Below are 18,229 nucleotides of genomic sequence, written 5' to 3'. Positions count from 1 at the left end.
TGTGTTTTTACACTTCATATACTAGTAATATCGCCACACTATATCACCCCAACCTGTGGTACATAATGAGTTTTCCCTAATTTCTTGACGCCTGCGCAATGGCAGCCCGGGAACTTTGACAAGAAAATGGCGGCTTTTGCAGAATTTTGGGGATGATTCGTCAAATTAAGTCACTTATTTACCCGGTCTGATACACTGTGGAGCCACCATGCCGCTTCTTGGGAAAAGTCAAACCGCCAGGGAGTTCAAACGTAAGTTATAGCCATGTTTGACAGACATAATTTATGTTAAACATGTTATTTATCTACTGTCAGTGGGAGGGCGGGAGTTTTGCATGATTTTGGTACTACATAGTAATGATATGTAATTGTAAACGTCATAAATTTATTTTATCACAGAATCACAGGTCATCGGCTACACTTGGCAAATACACCTATGTTTTCTCTAGCTATAGGTTTATCAAATGATCAAATGAGTTGTAAAGGGCGATATGAGCTCGAATAAAAATTATTCGAAATTATTTGTTTTGGTTCCACTTTCTTTGTTTGAAAGGGCATAAACTTTTTGAGAGGACATAAGTAACATAGCAGTTACATATAATAAGTTTTCTGAGAGACATAGAATGTTTGAGAGGACGTATTACTAATGAGTATTTTCCTGTAGCTCAATTAGGAAGAGTTTTAGTTCAATGGGTTTTAAGAGTCTGAAGCCCTTGTTATGCGGTACATAACTGTTATCTGTTATATCCAGGTCTGCAGAAGGCCCGTCTGAAGGCTCAGTCCAACAACAACACTAAGGAGGAGGCAGAGATCTGTAACCAGCTGGGAGAACTGCTGGCCAAACATGGTAATCAGGCAATAGTAATATTTACTGCAGTCTACATGCTAAACTTGCGTGTCATTGTATCTGTATTTTGTCTTTTCTCTTTATTTTACAAGCTACAGCTGTTGTTGTCCAAAGCTATCTAATTTCAACTGATATCCCAACATGTATTAAGACAGTAAAGTTTGTTTAAAACAATCTGGAAAAGAATCCTGGCATTAAAAAAGGTTGTACTGGAAGATAATCCTTCTGTTTCCAGGTGAATATGAGGAGGCCATAGAAGAACATCGTAATGAGCTCCAGTTATCAGACTCCATTGGAGACATCCTGGGTACCGCCATCGCTCACCGCAAAATCGGAGAGTGCCTGAGCAGCCTCGATCGCTTTGACGACGCCGTGAAACACCAGCAGTCTCATCTGCGACTAGCGAGGTCAGTGTTAGATATAACCACCTGCAGTCAGACTGTCTGCAGTCTGCAGAGACATTTTAAATATTGCAAAGAAAAATTAAGCAACCTGCAATTTTGCTGCCTAGACTGAAAAAAATCAAGCTACAGTAGCGGTTCAAAGGTGTTTAAAAGTTTACCTCTAACTCTATAAAAATTATATATTTTTCAAATCGCATCTAAAATGTTTGCCAACATGCAAATTTGTATATGACTTTTAGGTGTATAATATTTGCAGAAAGTATTTCCGGAAAAGAAACGGTGCAATAGCTCAATTGGTAGAGTGCTCGCTTTGTAACCGAGAGGTCGTGAGTTCAAACCCCGGCCGGGTCATACCAAAGACTTTAAAAATGGTACACACTTCTTAGCACTCAGCACATATGAGAAAGAGTGTGGGAAGGTCAAACACACAGCACACAGCACAGTGGACCAGCCCCCTGCTGTAGTGCGTTACACAACTGTGTGTCGCCCAAGGGCTACAGAAATGGATATGGGCACCATCCTATGCTCTGCATAAGGGCACGGGAGACCTTTCCTTTCCCATTTCCGAAATGCAGAACAAAATTTTGACATTCTGCAATATTGCAGAACACTGAAAAAAAGATTTCTACCACTGCAGGTCTTTGGCAAACCACGTGGAGGAACAGCGTGCGCTGGCCACCCTGGGGAGGACGTACCTGCTCCAGGCCGACAGTCTGACGGGGAGAGACGGTGCCACGACGGCGCTGATCAAATCTCAACAGGCTTTCCTGAAGAGTCTGGACGTGTGTGATCTCCTCAGGGATGTGGTGCCAATCAGGTCTGGTTAAAACATAATGAAAGTTTATCGCAAATACATGCCTGAGGGCCGTAATTGCAGGATGAGGTACAAACAACATGTATGAAACAAAAAGAAAATACAATGGTATGAGAGACTACATCTTATATTATACTAGATTCTACATATGTACAGCTTGCCTTGAGTTACTGGTTAAGCCTAGGATGATAAAATGCTTAACTGGCTGGCACTTTTATTTGAGTAGTGACGATGCAGCCAATAGACGTAAGAAAGTATGCTTTATTGTTGTCACAAAAAAGAACCTTCAGTTCTTAAATCACCTTAGGTTTTGATGATTGTTCATTTTTACAAGTGACTACAATGAGATGAGAGCTCGTCTGTTCCTGAACCTGGGAATCGTGCTGGACAACAAAGGAGACGATACCGGGGAATGGAGGGCCTTCATCAAAAAGTGTATCTTCATCTGCGAGTAAGTTCTTACTGTTGTGTGACACAGAAATATAGCAGCAGATGTGTGAATTCAAACTTGTCTTAGCTCTGCAACATACTCACTCACTATCTGGGTTATCGTCTGTTGTTCCCCATCTTCTGAGGGTTAGACATGCTTGCACTCTGAGGCATTGGCTTGATGGCAGCCCACCACTTGCCTATATCCTGTGGGTTAACATTATATAGGTTCAAGTGGTGGAAGTCCTCCCTTACGTTGTCAAGCCACTTCTTGTTTGGTCGACCACGAGGGTTTGGGTCTTCTATATCTTATTCCACATCTTCCACATCTCTCATCTTATGCAAGTCAGATCAAATGTGACATTTCTATCCTATTGTTAATGATCAAAATTTTCAATTTAGAAAGCACAAGTTGTTAGAAGACCTGTATCGTGCCCACTACACACTTGGTGACATCTACCAGCGCAGAGGCTACCCTGCACAAGCCCTGCGCTCCATCGAGGCAGCTCTACAGTGTGCCAAGAAGATGAAGGACAAGTTTATAGAGAGTGAATGTCTGGCAAGCACAGCGCAGATCCACCTCCATCTGGGAGACTGGTCGGCAGCCAAGCGGGCCCTCAGGAAGGCCTACAAGCTGGGTTCTCTGTTAGACAAGGACAGGCACAGGATTATCAGCTGTCTCAGGACAGGTTTGTACAGTCTGTCAATCACATATTCTCTTCATCAGTTAACCTGCCTGGTATTGTTGAAGTTTGAAGAGCAAAAACCTGCGTTAGGATGGCATTTTTTTAGATTGTTCTTGTATAAAAGTATTATGACTCCATCATCATAAGACCTGTTTCATGTAGAAGGCTTATAGGGAGTTCAGGGGAAAGGCAAAGAAAGAGGACACAAGAGATGATAATACAGGGGAAATGGTTAATGAAATAAAAAGAGAGACAAAAGTTTGCAAGTGTCCCCTCCTTTGCTATCTGAGCAGGTAAAAACTGTATCAATGCTAGTATAATAATGCCTGTTCTTGTCCCCCCAGCCATTAAGGGTTGTCACCTGTTACGTGAACTGTCTGAGTTGTCTGAGGATGATCACCAGGGAAGAATGTGCGTGTATGAGAAGCTAGGAGACACCAGTTCTGATCTGTGCCTGTACAGTAAGGCTGTGGAGTACTATAACAAACAGGTACATATTACTCTCCTCTTATATTATACGGTATATGGCAGTATAAGGAAAATGGATGTAAGTACATGTCTACCATTCTTGATGATCAGTAACTATTGTGCCCAAATTCCAAATAAATTTTGATCTTGAAAGCGGTGAAATACCACTTCTAAAATTATCATTCAAACTGAGGTAATAACTTATAAATCCCATAATTTTTAGTTTAATAATAAGTTTATTTGTAGATACAATATTTGAGTAGCAGTATGAGAGTTTTGTATCTTGTGTTGTTACAGCTCTCCTGTGCGACACAACTCCAGAAGCCAGCCCGTCAGATGGCTGTTATTCACTACTCCCTGGCTGCCAGCTATGCAGACATGAAAGAGTTCAGCAAGGCAGTGGACCACTACAGGCAGGAGCTACAGTACAGGAAGGGCAATGTTAAGGAGGTATTTCTAATTAGCATCTTAGCCTCTAGGGGTGGGTACCACTTTGCCTCATTCAGGTCCAGGTCAGATCAGGTCCGGACCTGTACCTTTACCTGATTCTGTGCAGGAGTACTAGTAGCATATAATTATGGTGTATCAATAGCCTCTCATGTTTTGATTACTATAAGCACAAAATATAATTAACTCAGCAATAATTGATGCACACTATAGATGGAATGTTTTGTACCTTAAGAAAGAAAGGTAGTACATTGAGCAACCCTTTCATTTTGGTACTTTTTACCTTCATTGTTACTACATGTACATGTATCTGACAAAAAGTCTGACTCTGGCAATGTGTTGAATGTGAATGGTGACAGGCTAGTTTTTTCTTCTCTTTTTAGGAATGTAAAACTTTGCTGCTGTTGGCTCAGGCCCTAGAGGATGATGGGAGTGGTTACAGCCAGCTGGAAACTGTATACCAGCAAGCTTTGCAGGCAGCAAGGCAGACAGATTCTGACAAACTAAAGGTGAGAATCTGATGGGCCTTGCAACTTTCCTCACAATTTTGCTGTTCTCAGTTGCTACCTTTGCCAAGAAGGTTATGTTTTCAGCAGTGTTCGTGTATGTGTCTGTCTGTCTGTCTGTCTGTCTGTCTGTCTGTCTGTCTGTCTGTCTGTCTGTCTGTCTGTCTGTCTGTCTGTCTGTCTGTCTGTCTGTCTGTCTGTCTGTCTGTCTGTCTGTCTGTCTGTCTGTCTGTCTGTCTGTCTGTCTGTCTGTCTGTCTGTAAAATCGATAACTCAAGAAGGCTTAAATGGATTGTCTTGATATTGGTAGGTGGGTAGGTCTTGAAGAGACCTTGAAATGATTAGATGTTGGGTCCCTTGGCGTCTTGTTATGCTACTGCAATGAAACTTCCGGTTTTTATATCTCATGATCTGGACATGCTACGGTCACAAATTTTGCTTGGTGGATAGCTCTTGTGCTCAGGAAAAAAGTGATGTGATTTTGGGCCTACCAGCAGCTTGTTTAAGAATGAAACTCTTTGTTAACTGAAGTACTCTTCCTACAACAGATCCGTGTGTTGAAACACTTCTCCATGGTACAAGACCAGTTTGGTGTGGACAGTGCAGACCTGAGGGAGGAGTTGAGCTGTGTGCGGGATGAGAGCGGGGTGGCCTCGGGGGAGAGCAGTGATGAGGAGGCTGAGTCAGACAGGGGAGGGAGTGAGTCTGTGGAGGAGGTGGACTTATCTGCATCAGGTCAGTTGTCTATGGAGTAATTTCATCAATAGGAAATTTGACTTAGACATTGAGTAAAGAGTGGATCAACTATCTGTTACTGTAAGATTCAAGGAGACTTAGGAAATATATCAGAATCCAGTATGGTCATGTAGTTCAACTGCAATATCTAACTTTTCACAAAATATATATCCTAAAGAGAAGGCAGTACTGTATTGATTGATGAAGCCATTTAGTGATGTACCAGTTTTTATGTTTTGTTTATGTCAATTATATCTTATCAATCATATCTTCTGCACCACAGATGAATCTGAGAATGAAGAATATGATCGAGGCACCACAGGGAGGGCCAGAAAGGGTTGGGTGAGTACTACTGCTATCTAACATCTACATTTCTCAACTCAACAACTCTGTGTACATCCACTTTAGATATTAAGCTTTCTCTGTATTAACTCTGTGTTGGCAAAGCTTGAAGTCCAAGTTGTAAAATTGCTAGTTTAAAAAAGTACCTTTTTCCTGTCCAGATGAACCGTAAGAATGAGAAAGGGGAGTCCATGTTACACAGAGCCTGTATCGATGGGAACCTGAAGCTGGTGAAGTCACTGGTGGAGCAGGGGCATCCCATCAACCCTCGGGACTACTCCGGCTGGCTGCCGCTGCACGAGGCCTGTAACCATGGTTACCTAGGTACACAACCCACCTGGAAATTTCACAGTCATGAGTTAAATTTTATATACCTCTACCAATGAGGTACAAATGTATTTCTCAAACTATGTTGGTTGCTTTGTAAAAATTAAAGGCATCCAATGCAGTTTTTAGGGCTTGAAACCTGATTTTTCAAAGCCAATGTTCTAGAGTTCAATGTTCAATGTTTACATGTAATCTACATAGAGAGTTGAAACTGCACTGTCCCAATGTATATAGACCCTCATGGAGCAAAACTTCCCAAAATTCTGATGGAAAATGGTTACTGGAAGGGCCCTTGGCTGATTTTTAGGGTACCACCCAGAAAATAAAGGACTCATCTTGGAGCAAGTTTCTGCTGTTTTAAAATGCCCTAAGTATGAAATGCTGATTCAACCGTGCTAATGTGAAGTGGTATGTGTCAATATCATGCAAATTGCCTTATTCAGAATATTTCCAGTTTTGCTGCCCTGAAATTGCATTGGATAGTTTTGCCCATAATTGTGCTTACATGTTTTTCTCCCCTTACAGACATTGTGGAGTATTTGGTGGACCACAATGCAGCTATCAATGACAGAGGAGGGGAACACTGTGAGGGGATCACCCCCCTACACGATGCAGCCATCTGTGGACATGGAGACATCGTACAGCTGCTGGTCAGCAAAGGGGCCAATGTGCTGGCCAAGGACGATGAGGTCAGCACTCAAAGTCAAACTTCAAGTTGATAGTCTTGCCACAGGATTTATGGTCTCACTTGTTTTGCCTTATTTGTCAGTTTTTTGGTTTGTTTTTTTGTTAATTTTTAATAGTAGTTTTAGGCAGTTTTTTTGGGGGATGACATTTCTTACACAAGAAGGATGAACTGTTGAACTGGATGAACAATCTAGACAAGGAACTGTGGATTTTGACTCTTGACTGTTACAAGATTGGATAATCCTCCCAGCAAGATTGGATAATAATCCCAGTACATTTAGATGAATCCTTTCATCTCAATGTACAAATAAGTATGCTAGTTCTACAAAGAACAATGTGTCTATGCTGCAGTAGGGAAAGATTCAATTCTCTTAGTTCTGTGTAGTTGAATGAAAATCTCCCATGACGTTGTTGCTACAGGGCCGCACCCCCCTTGATGCCCTGGTCAGTTGGAGACAGTCCTATGAGAAAGAGTTGGATGAAGAGGCCCTTAACCTCACACTCAGGACTGAGAGGGTGCTCAAGACTGCCATAAAAGAAGGTTTGTGTTTCTCTTCATGTAGTTATAAATTAAATTGAAAATTGCAGTGCAGATACTTTGCATTTCACAGATTTTACTACAAAGATGCCATGATGTCGTGATTCTTTTGTATTGTTTTTCTGTTTACTGTGTTTTGTTTTTCATACCTTTAACAGCTTTTATTACATCCCCAGGAAACCCCCATGCAGCCCCTCTCCGGTCCAGATCAGCCCTCCATGATGACCTGTTTGATGAGGAAGACTCGGAATCTGCCAACGCTGAACTTGCAGTACCACAACAGGTCACCAGGAGGCAGCCTCCCAGCAGGGTAGACACTAACACCAGTAGGAGAAGGGAGACTGGTAGAACACTGCAGAGAAATACCAGTAAACCTCAGGAACGAAAACAAAGGGTTGGTAAAAGAAGCCACATCTTTGGCTGTGCTGAGTCAGATGACAGTGAAGGATCCAATGATGTTGACACTTACTCAAGTGGCAGTTTAAGCCAAAGCCAGCCAGTATCTGACATAGACATGGAAAACTTTCAGCATTACTCAGAAAACGACATACCTACCTCCAGCCAGGTACCCTGTGAGGAGTATGAGGATGACTTTGTTGAACTGAGACCAGCAAGAACTAAACAAAGGAACAGGGCTATATGTTCAAGGGTGAACAATGATCATGATTTGGAAGAAGAAACATTTGGTTCTCAAGTGGAGCCAGAAGTACATCTAAGTCATAATCTCCATGAGGAGACAGATACAGTATCTTTATTAGACGACCCAACAAACGTGTACCAACAGGCAATGGCTTCTGTGGGGAGTAGCGCTGTCAGGCGGGAATTCTCACAGATCTCACAGCGACCGCGAGACCAGGAGGACGCCGCGACCAATCACACGCCAGCTCTCATCAATGAGGAGGAGTACACGGGAGGGGATGATTGGTTAGTTGATGATGTGGTCCAAAGGCCGGCGAAGCGAGCGAAACTGAGCTGTGCCTTCAGTGGTGGGAATCAAGTCAGAAGCGTCAGTAGCAGGAAGCCGTCCACTGGTAGTGGTGGAGAAGGGGATGTTTGTAATGATGCAGGTGTGAACAGCAGAACTCAGACTCGAGGGAGCGCCAGTAACAGAACCTCTGGGAGAAATCGTCTGACTCGTCCTAAGAGACAAACCCAGCTGACCCTAACAGGTATGGGTGTGAGACAACAGGACAGGAGACAGGATTCCAACATGGTGGATCTAACAGAGGACTCGCAGGTGCTCCCAGGGCCGTCCTCACGAGAGGAGGCCGTTGTCCCGGCTGCCCAGGTGCACAGTGCAGCAGCTGGACAGGTGCCCATGAGGTTGAGGGTGAAAGTTCAGGACAAAACCTTTCTCATACCCATTCCCAACAGGTACATGTTTGCATGCAGTGTGTAGTAGACAATGCTGCAATTTAACTGCAATTTTACAGAGTTGAAAAATACAGATCTAAGTGACAGAATCCTTTTATTCATGAGGATTTCACTTTTAGTTCCACCAATTTCTCTGTGTATTGTAGAACATTTCATAGAACCTTATTCGACATACTGTCCTTTTCAGAGATTTTTATTCTCTTGTACCTTTCAGTGACAGTTGTAAGTCCATAGACTGGCTGGGTGAGCAGGCTTCTCAGCGATACTACAACATGTGTGGCCTGCGCCCCAGACTAGCACTCCACACCAGGGAGGGGGCCATGCTGGAGGCTCACGATGCCATCGCTGATGTGCTCTCAACCAATGAGGAGGTGGGTTACAAATTAAGTCATCATTGAGCAATCATGTTATCTTCATGCAAATCTCTACCTGTTGAAATCTCCCATACATACTCTTGGTTTCAGAGACATCTCAAAATATTTTGCCCTTCCCAGGTTGTAGGGAGAGTCCAGTCTTGGGACTTACCCCCACTCCCAGAACGGTATATCAAGGCTTGTGAGAACTCCAACACAGGTGAGCTGCTCTACACCAACTCCAACATAGATATTGTGTAGATAACTATAGTTATAGGACAACATCTGTAGAGAGATTTGAAATGGGACTGTCTACCAATGGCTGTTGTGGGTCATCAGTATCTACTGAATTGAATATCTTATACCAAGGAGCTTCAAATGAGTGATATAACACCCTTGCTTATACAAAACAACAGAAAAAGCATCATGGGTGATACTTTTTATTTTATCAATTTTCAAACAAGAAGCCAGCCATAGGATCTCATCATGTCCATTCATTTCTATGGAGTCACTCCCTCTGAACATTTTGTCTAACTAGTTCAGTTTTCCCACCCTTCCCCAGCCGTCCATACCAGAGTGCGTGTGTTGTGTGAGTCCCAGCAGACTTCAGCCTGTCTGAGTGCCTCCAGCCTGGGTCTACGTCTGCCCAGTCTCTCCCCCCTCCTCAGTGCACTACAGTGTCAGTACTGCATCAAAACTCTGGTCCTGGCTGGCAACAGGATCGGGGACAAAGGTAGAAACTTTATACTCTCTTCATACGCAGGTCATACTGAGAACTGATTCATCAATACTGTCGTTTGTAACACTTGGCATACATAATATTCTGCATCCTTTTTTTTCTTCAAGTCAAATCTTAGGGCAAATTGCATGTGACTGTAATATCTCATGGTTGTCTTCTACAAGTCGTTACTGATAAAATACAATTTGTTATTGTAGCAGATATGACTTGTATGGTATGTATTGCACATTACCTGTATTGAATAGTTGCACGTCTAATGCATTTATAGGATGCGTACTCTAATTATGTGAAATCTAATCTGAATAGATTGATACATTCAGAGCCTTTAAACTTGGCTAACCCAAACTGTTTGTTACTCCGATGACAGGTGCCCATCTGCTGGCCTCAGCTGTAGTGACCCTGCCTAACCTGGTCCAGCTGGACATCTCCTGTACTGGCCTGACTCAGGCCGGACTGACCACCATGGCAGACGTGCTGGGAGGAGAGCAGAGTACCACCGGTCAGCTCCACACAGCCATGCAGTCTGGGAAACCTCTACAGGTACACAACAAGAACATAACCACTGCTGACAGGAGGGTTTGTGATGTAGATAATATTCTAAAAGGAATGTCAGCAGTGTTAGGCTGAATGCTGTTCAGCACCAAGGACAGGTACCGGTACATCACAAATTGTTATTGTCATTGTGAACTGGGGTGACCTGTATTGTGTTTTTGAAATGACTTTTCACCAATTTTAGTATGTTGTGAACCATATACCATGATCACACTTTTCTACCGCGAAAATACTAATTAGCTATGAGCCAAAGAAAATTTTTTGACAAAGTAAGGAGTTAAAATATGTCATGCTACAAAGAGAGGTGATGTTGTATGGCCAAACAGAACCAGTAGAAATGTTTTAAAGCACATGTTTTTGTCTCAGCACCTGGAAGATTTGAACCTTGGTTTTAACCCACTGGGAGACAGCTGCACTCTGCCCCTGGCCAGACTGGTGCAGGCCTGCCCCCTGCTGACAGTACTGCAGCTCCAGTCTTGCTGCCTGAGTATGAAGGTTTTCCAGCAGCACCGCAGACAACTCACTGATGGGCTGAAAGGTTGGTTTTGTAGGCAGTTGTAATTTGTTGGAAGGAGAAGGTGGAAAAATGGTAGCTTCTTGGAAAAGTGGGGATAAGGTAATTTTCTTCAAGACACTGACTGTTTCATTATCTTTACCAAAGGAAACCATATTGTTTTTGTTTTTTCCTCTTCTTCTTCTCCAAACCAATAAGGTCAATGACCTGAACCAGACATCTGTCACCATGGTAACTAGTGTTGGGTTACATTATGTTGCAATTTTATTGCAGGAGGGATTTAGACTCCTGTCTGAACATATATATGATTATGAATGGGTTAGAGCAAGAATTAACAGCAGACCATATGCAAAGGTAAACATTATGCATTTGCTTTGCAAATGTTAGCCTTCTAGTTTGATTTCTTCTTTTTCATTTTCCTTCATTTTCTTTTTCATCATCCAGGGGCCCTACACCTCCAGACCCTGGACATATCCCACAATCCCCTGGGCTCCACAGGGGTGGAGCTGCTCCTGAAATGTCTGGCACAGGACGTGGTGATCTCGCTTGACCTCCGTGGGGTCATCGCCACCTCCAGTAACAACCACCTGGCCAGACACGTGTCCTTGTACCTCGCTCAGGTAAACTTCAACTCTTCAACTATCCGCATGGCTTGATTTATCCCAAATGAATTACTACAATGTAGTAGTTTAAGCAGTCAAGTGAAATTACATCGCAAACAAGCGAAAAGGACTAGTCCAGTTGAAGAAAAAAAAAAACTTATGTCAGATTGTTGAATTGAGTGTTGTACATGTATGTTGCAGCCTGACTGTGTACTGAAGCACCTGAATGTGGCTGACAACTACCTGTGTGATGACATGTTGGAGGAGATTACCAGGTCAGAGTCAGGAATTCAATCATTCATTCAGAAGCTAGGAAAGGGGATAGTGTAGATATTTCATAATGTCTGTTCAGCAAAAGATGTAGCTGCATTTTTGAAACAGGTCTTTTTCTATTCAGTGCATGTTGGGATGGTTGTTATATTGTATGTGTTCTAGAGCATTATCATCCTAAAGTAGATTGAAAAGATACTGTATGTGTTTGTATACATTTGTATATGATATGGGGATATGCCAAAAAGGACTGAACTTTGTGTAATAATGAAGGAATAAAAGCATTGCTTAAAAGGTATATGCCATTTAGGCTGTCAGTAAGAGGTCAGTGGTAGGACATGTTAACTGACTGCAGATTCTCCCTGCTGTCCATACAGATCTCTGCAGTCCAACCCCACCCTACAGTCCCTACACGTGTCCACTAACTGTAAGCTGGGGAACCAGACCCTCCAGTCTGTGCTGGAGACTGTCCAGTCAGGCGTCCCTCTCCAGGAGCTGGACATGTCAGGCTGTGGACTGACCGCTCCTCTCAACAACACAACACTGGAGCTGTTACAGCACAACACTGAGGGGCTCAGGAAGTTAAGACTCTGTGGGAACAATCTGAAGAAAGGGGACAAGGACCAGATTGTTGATCTGTGGCACATGAAGTGGGGAGGGAAAGCTCTCGTGCATGTTGAGAAAAACAGCTGTATGCTTGGGGTGGGAGAGTAGAGAAGTGTAGGGCACCGTCCTGTAACCAAAAAGTCAAAGTGACAAAATAACAAAAAGTGGACTAAAAGACAATAAAGTATGTCAGTGTTATTCATGTAGCCCAATCTTGCGAGGTGTCTGTGACAATGTTATTAGATGTGAGTAGACACTGTGCAATGTTCTGTGAGGTTTCAATATTGTGTTGATATTGTTAATATTACTCATATCACCAGATATTAAATTATGAAGTATACATGTGTGTACCTGTGCGACAATATCAAGGATTTTGGAGTTGTTTGGTAATATGCATATATATATATATAAAATATGAATTTTGTACATTTATGAGAACACTTTCGTCATGTCAAAGATGTTTGATTCTCGGAGTTGAGTAAACTGATTTCTTGTAAATAATACGGGTACTGATGAAATAGAATGTAGGATATTTGTTTTACAAGTTATTTATCTGCAGTGCTATCCTATTAGCAGTGCTTGTTAAGTGCCACCCTGCCAGAAATCATTATTCCTCAACACAGTACATGATTCTTCACAAGAGTTATAGTGAATTGCTGTATCTGTGGTTGAAATTTTTACCCGTTCTTAAGCTTCAACTTATCTGTTGACATGCTTATCACTCATTAATGTTACAGTGGGAACTTTCTAGTTTATTTATGTAGTACAATGTACATTTCCATTATCTACTGTATGCCCCCAAATTATTACCTGTGGATCTTGTTAATGCTTAGATCAGCTTGTAGATCTTCAGGTTGTATCAAAGAGTTGTAGCCTTGGAAGAATGTACTTGGCAGATGTCAAACCATTCTGAATGATTCATTGCGTTGACTAAACATTGTTGTTTATATAGTAAGACCAAGAGTCTAAATGTTTAGTGTAACTGCTACTTTTATTATGACCATGTGTTATATTACTGCAAGTAACGTGGAATTAAAAGCAGTTACATAGACTTTTGTCTTTAACTTGAACCAATCCAAATCAGTTAGGCTATCACTGCTTGACGTCATAACAATTAGTGCACTGAATAATCTGTAGCATGTTGTTAAGTTGTTTGTTCCGGGACAAGGATCTTTTGAAATTCAGTCAGTACAGCATTTCATTTCTCATGTATGGTAGCATTTTAACCACGCATTTGTCCAATCAATTTCTATTGTGGACTATGCAGATAATACTTACTACCGTCCATAAGTTTTCTTAGCAAGCAGCACATCTTGATTTGTTAAAGACTTGCTCAAGCACATTACTAGATATTTCTAAAACATAGCACTGCTTGTTGCTCAGTGACCAATAGGAAATCATTTGATACATGAAGAGAATTATTTGTTCAGCTAACATCCATGTACATCACAACGTGCAGCCAAGGTTACCCAGCTATCCTCTGGCCATTACCATGGACTAAAAATGAAGGACTGGTGTGAATCTTGCAGGGTATACCAATGTGTACACAATCAATAGTTAGTAAAATACATGGTATGAAATGTATATACATGTTATATTTACCATAGATATTTAAACATGGAATCCCTACACTTCAAAATTCAACATTTGAAATAATGCTTTGTCCCTGTGTGTACAGTTTTCACTAAGCTACTACAGCATAATAGTGAAGTCAATACTGACTAAGTTGTATAATTCATATTTTACAGAGAAAACGTCCTTAAGGAGATCCGGGCTTTACCAAGAACTAGGGGGGACCTGTTTGAGTTGTGACTTTTATACTTTGAACTAAAGATACATCTGTGCTTCTACATTAATAGTAGAAATTAAAACAAACAGTTTTCAACAAGTCATAGATTGGGGAACATTGGGGAAGTAATCTCCATGCAGGTCTTTTGCAAGCAAGACACAATCCAAAAGATCTGCTAGGAGGTTATTCCGGATATACCAACTGGCGAGGAAAAATCGACACAGTGTTCTTCTCTTCACTAGTCACAACTAACTGTCCGTTTGGTCCAACAGCGGTACCCCAGGGTTTTGCAATTTTAACAACAGTGCGGACAAATTCTCCCGTGCTGTTAAACATGTCTATGCGCCCCTTTCCAAGATTCGCCACGATTATATGCCCAGATGGGGCCACACAGATACCTCGGGGTTGACTCAGTCCGTCCCCAAAGCTAAGTAGAAAATGTCCGGACGAATTGTACACTTTCACCTTGGAGACTCCAGAATCGGTCACATAGATTTTCCCTTCCATGTCCGATGTGACGGATGTGAACCACTGACGATATTTACTCTTTTCAAATTTCCGATACAACGTGCCGTTCAGTTGGAACATCAAAATCTCGTCAAAATTGGCCAGAATGATTTTTCCTTTCCCACATCAATGCTAGAGTAATCGGTAACGCAGACGTCGTTACTACGCGAGCAGGGAATCTCGAACTTGGTCACCGGCTGGCCATTTTGACTGTATTGTACTACATATAGTGACTTGAAGAAAAAAGTATGACCCACTACCCACACACGCCCTTTTTCGTCTATGGCAACATCGTGAGGACTTATGCTTTGTCTATTTTCGGCGGGCACTACCGTTTTGAAGAGGCGGAGAAAGTCCCCACCCATATTAAAGACTTGGACCCGTTTGTTAACGTTCCTCGTGTCAGACACGAATATCTCATTGTCAGCAGATATGGCCACTCCGCGGGGTTGTAGAAATGTCCCCGGGGCTGACCCCGGCCCACCAAAGGTGATCGTAGAGTTCGCGCCTCCATCAGGGTTTTCTGGAATAGAGCTTTTGGCGTTACATACGAATTTTTCAAACATTCCTCTTTAAACATGAAATTAAAGAAAAAAATCACGGCACTTGCAATAGCATTGTCACAGATACATACATAGTAATAGGATCTTGTTTAAAGACTTTGCATACGCGCTCTTCTTTCGCTGGGTGTTGTGTTCTTGTGTACATCTTCATATGTAGATATCAAGAATTCTGGCAACAGATAGGGGTGGATAGAGATTATAACTCTAAAGGAACTGATATCCACATAGGTTTTACCTTGTGGTCTGTTGAAGGTTGGCGGCAGTGTCACAGTGGGCAATGGACGTCCGACAGAACCGTTTCTAGGCTTCATCTGAAAACCAAGAGCACGAAGAGTAAGAAAAAGTTAAGAACAATGTATTAGCTTTGCATCAATGGCTACTCCAGTGGAGTGTCATTGAATGAATGGAATACAACGTTATTATATACTTTGCAAAATATGTTTTTGTGAATTTCTTGTTTATAAATTAGGCCAGAGCAAGTAAATTTTATGGATGACATCCTTCACAGACTCCAAATCTAATGCGAGAGGGCGAAAAAAAACAAGGTGGGCCCCCAAAAACAAGATTCCTACATTTTCACAATTTTGACATCATGAACCTTGTTAAACAAGATATTTCCTATACTAAGTTTACTGCCAACTACTACAATATCCATTTCTCACTGAATAGAATTTTTTAATCATTGCACAAATGGTTTTGATTCAGTAGGAACATCACTTATAAAAGGAATGAAAATCAATACATCACTGCATCAAAGTAAGCTTGAAAACAAAACATTGAATTAGAACCTTGTCCTGTCTCCTCTCTTCATATCTATCTGCCATCCATGTTATGGCATGGCAACAGACATCTTTGACCATTTTCGGCATGTTGATTGACCACTGTCAGAGGGCAACAAAATTTCTTGTTTTTTTTCCAAAATCAGGCGAAAATTAATTCGCCCGCTGATGTCATCCATAAGAATTACTTGCTGTGGCCTAATATTGTGAATTTCTTGCTGATGCATTTTTCCCACTGACTCCCAAAAGGCAATAGAGACATGCACGTAGCAGGGAACGAAGACAGGAAATGAGATTCCTGTATATTTCTGGGACCATTTTTATTTGATCTAACTTATTGTCAGTGTCCCCAACGTGCCTCGCACCTGGAAATAACGGAAACACATATGCACCACTTACATGTACTTAGTGAAACATCATGTTTCGCTTCGTAGTACTGTAATTAAAATCATGTTACACTTTTTGGTTAGCGACATTAAGTAATCTCTCTGTGTGTCAATTTTTTTATTCATATTTATTTATTGTGGATGGAACAGAAAGCTTCAGCAGCAATCTCACTGTTTGAAATAAGGGCAGAGATAAGAATATGAACTAGGTTACCGTGGACCAAGGACCTTGCGTGGACATGGTGGTGAGATCGGCCATTTTCTCCTGCCCATACCCGTGGTAGACAGTATCACCACGGGTGCAGTTGGTGTCCACGGCTGGTGTCGGCTGTGGATACCATAAAAGAGTTTAAGTGAAGAGACTCTTTTTACACAACCAAGACTTTTATTCAGCCGACGCGTCGGTGACCGTCTGTCACCTTCCTCAGGGCAATTCTGACTGGTTCACATTGCATTGCAGCACAGGTGTCAGACGGTCACCGAAACGTCGGCTGAATATAAGACTTGATTGTGTAAAAAGAGTCTCTTCTTAGTGTCTTACCAACCTGATGAAACTATTCACGGTCTCTGTGTATCTATTTTTTTCATATTTATATATATGATTGTGGATAGAACAGAAAGCTTCGGTAGCAATCTCGCTGTTTGAAATAAGGGTAGAGATAAGAATATGAAGTAGGTTACCGTGGACATGGTGGTGAGATCGGCCATTGTCTTCTGCCCATACCCGTGGCAGACAGTGTCACCACGGGTGCAGTTGGTGTCCACGGCTAGTGTCGGCTGTGGACAACATAGCACACCGCCAGTAGCGGTTGATCTATACTTTCTGTTTCTGTATCTGAATAGCCGGTATAACCGCCCTTCGGCGTAACACACCAGCTTCGCAGGCACGCGGCGGGGCGGCAGCTAGCTACATTACACCGAACGACTTCTACCTCTAACCAAGCATGCCTATTTCTGATAACTCTGGTACTTGAGGGCATGGCCATTTCTACTTTGATATACTCTCTATAATTATAATTATATACCGATAGTGAACAGTCCGTGAGGTAGACAAAACAATTCTCCACGTGCACGTGAAGAGGCCATTGTTTAGAACTTCATGCCTCGCTATGGAAGTGTTCGTTCCAAGAAGCTTAAAAAAAACACCTTGCAAATTAATTCCCAAGCAGATGTTGGGAGTCTAAACCGAATCTCTTCCCTAGCTGCCCGCTTCTGTACTAACACTCAGAGGCGTAACAGATTAGATTCAGGCTAGACAATAACTTGCAGTTCTGAAGGGAAAAGAAGCAAAAAGAAGAAAAAAAAATGGGTTTACCTTTGCACCATCTCGCCCTGTGGTGTTGAAGTATAAGACGGCAAACGTCCCCCCGAACGTTAAGGCCACCAGGATGATAACTGTCACTACGGCAACGCACACTCGGCGATACTCACACCCTGACCAGGTACATACATGTATAACAGAAACTTCGAATGAAAATGTGAAAATGAAACAATGAATGGATGTGTGGAAAAGCGAACAACTACTCGAGGCAGTCTTATCCCCGCCTGGGACACACAGCTGGACAAGAACACACAGGCACACATAGACAAACAACAGAAACACAGACACACACACACACACAGACACACAGACAGACAGACACACACATACACACATACACAGGTACACACACACACACACACAGACACACACATAGACACAGAGAGAGAGAGAGACACGCAGAGACACACCGGCACACACAGACACAGACACAGACACACACATACACACAGACATACACAGACACACACACAGCCACGCAGAGACACACAGACACATACACAGACACAGACACACACACACACACACACACACACACACACACACACACACACACACACACACACACACACACACACACACACACTAACACACACACACACACACACACACCACGACACACACACACACACACACGCGCGCACA

At 42.3% G+C, this 18,229-nt stretch overlaps 2 protein-coding genes across 2 annotated transcripts in view; one reads left to right on the top strand and one right to left on the bottom strand.

Moving 5' to 3' along the window:
• Positions 1 to 83: 83 nt before the first annotated feature.
• On the top strand, positions 84 to 13,982 carry LOC109473629 (tonsoku-like protein). Its single transcript, XM_019773563.1, has 23 exons — positions 84 to 251; positions 751 to 846; positions 1,082 to 1,253; positions 1,888 to 2,067; positions 2,399 to 2,515; positions 2,896 to 3,182; positions 3,524 to 3,669; positions 3,945 to 4,097; positions 4,478 to 4,603; positions 5,149 to 5,335; positions 5,619 to 5,677; positions 5,839 to 6,001; positions 6,530 to 6,693; positions 7,112 to 7,232; positions 7,406 to 8,603; positions 8,818 to 8,974; positions 9,098 to 9,176; positions 9,519 to 9,689; positions 10,063 to 10,235; positions 10,614 to 10,785; positions 11,206 to 11,381; positions 11,565 to 11,638; positions 12,011 to 13,982. Exons 1-23 carry the CDS (start codon positions 209 to 211, stop codon positions 12,345 to 12,347), a joined length of 4,551 nt encoding a protein of 1,516 aa, XP_019629122.1. The 5' UTR covers positions 84 to 208; the 3' UTR covers positions 12,348 to 13,982.
• A 43-nt stretch (positions 13,983 to 14,025) lies between these two features.
• Positions 14,026 to 18,229, bottom strand: part of LOC109473370 — a 7,566-nt gene continuing 3,362 nt past the window's right edge. The window contains exons 6-9 of the mRNA XM_019773232.1: positions 16,945 to 17,040; positions 16,539 to 16,591; positions 14,622 to 15,105; positions 14,026 to 14,589 (exon numbers count right to left, since the gene is read on the bottom strand). Of these exons, the coding sequence (XP_019628791.1) occupies positions 14,212 to 14,589; positions 14,622 to 15,105; positions 16,539 to 16,591; positions 16,945 to 17,040 (1,011 nt within the window). The 3' untranslated portion in view covers positions 14,026 to 14,211. The remainder of the gene's footprint in view (positions 14,590 to 14,621; positions 15,106 to 16,538; positions 16,592 to 16,944; positions 17,041 to 18,229) is intronic.

The sequence above is a fragment of the Branchiostoma belcheri genome, unplaced genomic scaffold (genome assembly GCF_001625305.1).
Source record: "Branchiostoma belcheri isolate BF01 breed outbred unplaced genomic scaffold, Haploidv18h27 scaffold3, whole genome shotgun sequence".
Classification (NCBI taxonomy): domain Eukaryota; kingdom Metazoa; phylum Chordata; class Leptocardii; order Amphioxiformes; family Branchiostomatidae; genus Branchiostoma; species Branchiostoma belcheri.
This window is presented reverse-complemented; position numbering and strand designations above follow the sequence as displayed.

What these genes read in the sequence shown, in the direction of transcription:
- LOC109473629 (XM_019773563.1), top strand. Translation starts at nt 209, where the DNA reads ATGCCGCTTCTTGGGAAAAGTCAAACCGCCAGGGAGTTCAAAC. An exon ending in AGGGATGTGGTGCCAATCAG is followed by an intron (nt 2,068 to 2,398) that starts GTCTGGTTAAAA and finishes CATTTTTACAAG; the next exon opens with TGACTACAATGAGATGAGAG. An exon ending in TTGTGAGAACTCCAACACAG is followed by an intron (nt 9,177 to 9,518) that starts GTGAGCTGCTCT and finishes ACCCTTCCCCAG; the next exon opens with CCGTCCATACCAGAGTGCGT.